General features: G+C 49.8%; 1 protein-coding gene across 1 annotated transcript in view; it reads right to left on the bottom strand.

Moving 5' to 3' along the window:
• The window catches only part of LOC113466905, a 4,658-nt gene continuing 4,136 nt past the window's right edge, over positions 1-522 (bottom strand). The window contains exon 5 of the mRNA XM_026822682.1: positions 1-310. Coding sequence (XP_026678483.1) covers positions 66-310 — 245 coding nt within the window. The 3' untranslated portion in view covers positions 1-65. The remainder of the gene's footprint in view (positions 311-522) is intronic.

The following is a 522-nucleotide window of genomic DNA, read 5'->3' as shown; positions in this document are numbered from 1 at the left end:
ATTCCATTTCGGGAAAGCGTATAAAACCCTGTGAAGGTAGAATCTCGCTTTTTAGCTTCGGTTTTTCACAACGACCGTTCCTCATGAGGTACATACGAATACGGATCGGTAGCTTCGCTCAGTTGAGTCTCCTCGAATAGGGAAGGCACTAGTTGTCTCGCGTACGAAGCGTACGGAGAGGCGGCCGCGGCCAGGCTAGTACTGTGAAGGTGCTCGTGGTCGTGGTAGTGGGCGGGCTTGGTGATGATCTCGTAGTGCGAGGTTTTCCCGTAGCCGTAGTTCCCGTATCCCCCATGTCCATGCCCGTGACCTGTTGGGAAAGTAATAAAGAAATGAGACTGGGGTAGGACTGTGAAAGTGTCCGTGACCTGTTGGGAGTAATAAAGAGATGAGAGATTGGGGTAGTATTGGGAAAGAGCCGTAGTTCCCGTAACCCCCGTGGCCTTATCCGTGACCTGTTGGGAAAGTAATAAAGAGAAATGAAACTAGGATAGTACTGTGACCTGTTGGGAAAGTAATAAA

This window comes from Diaphorina citri, unplaced genomic scaffold, assembly GCF_000475195.1.
Source record: "Diaphorina citri unplaced genomic scaffold, Diaci psyllid genome assembly version 1.1 scaffold354, whole genome shotgun sequence".
Classification (NCBI taxonomy): domain Eukaryota; kingdom Metazoa; phylum Arthropoda; class Insecta; order Hemiptera; family Psyllidae; genus Diaphorina; species Diaphorina citri.
This window is presented reverse-complemented; position numbering and strand designations above follow the sequence as displayed.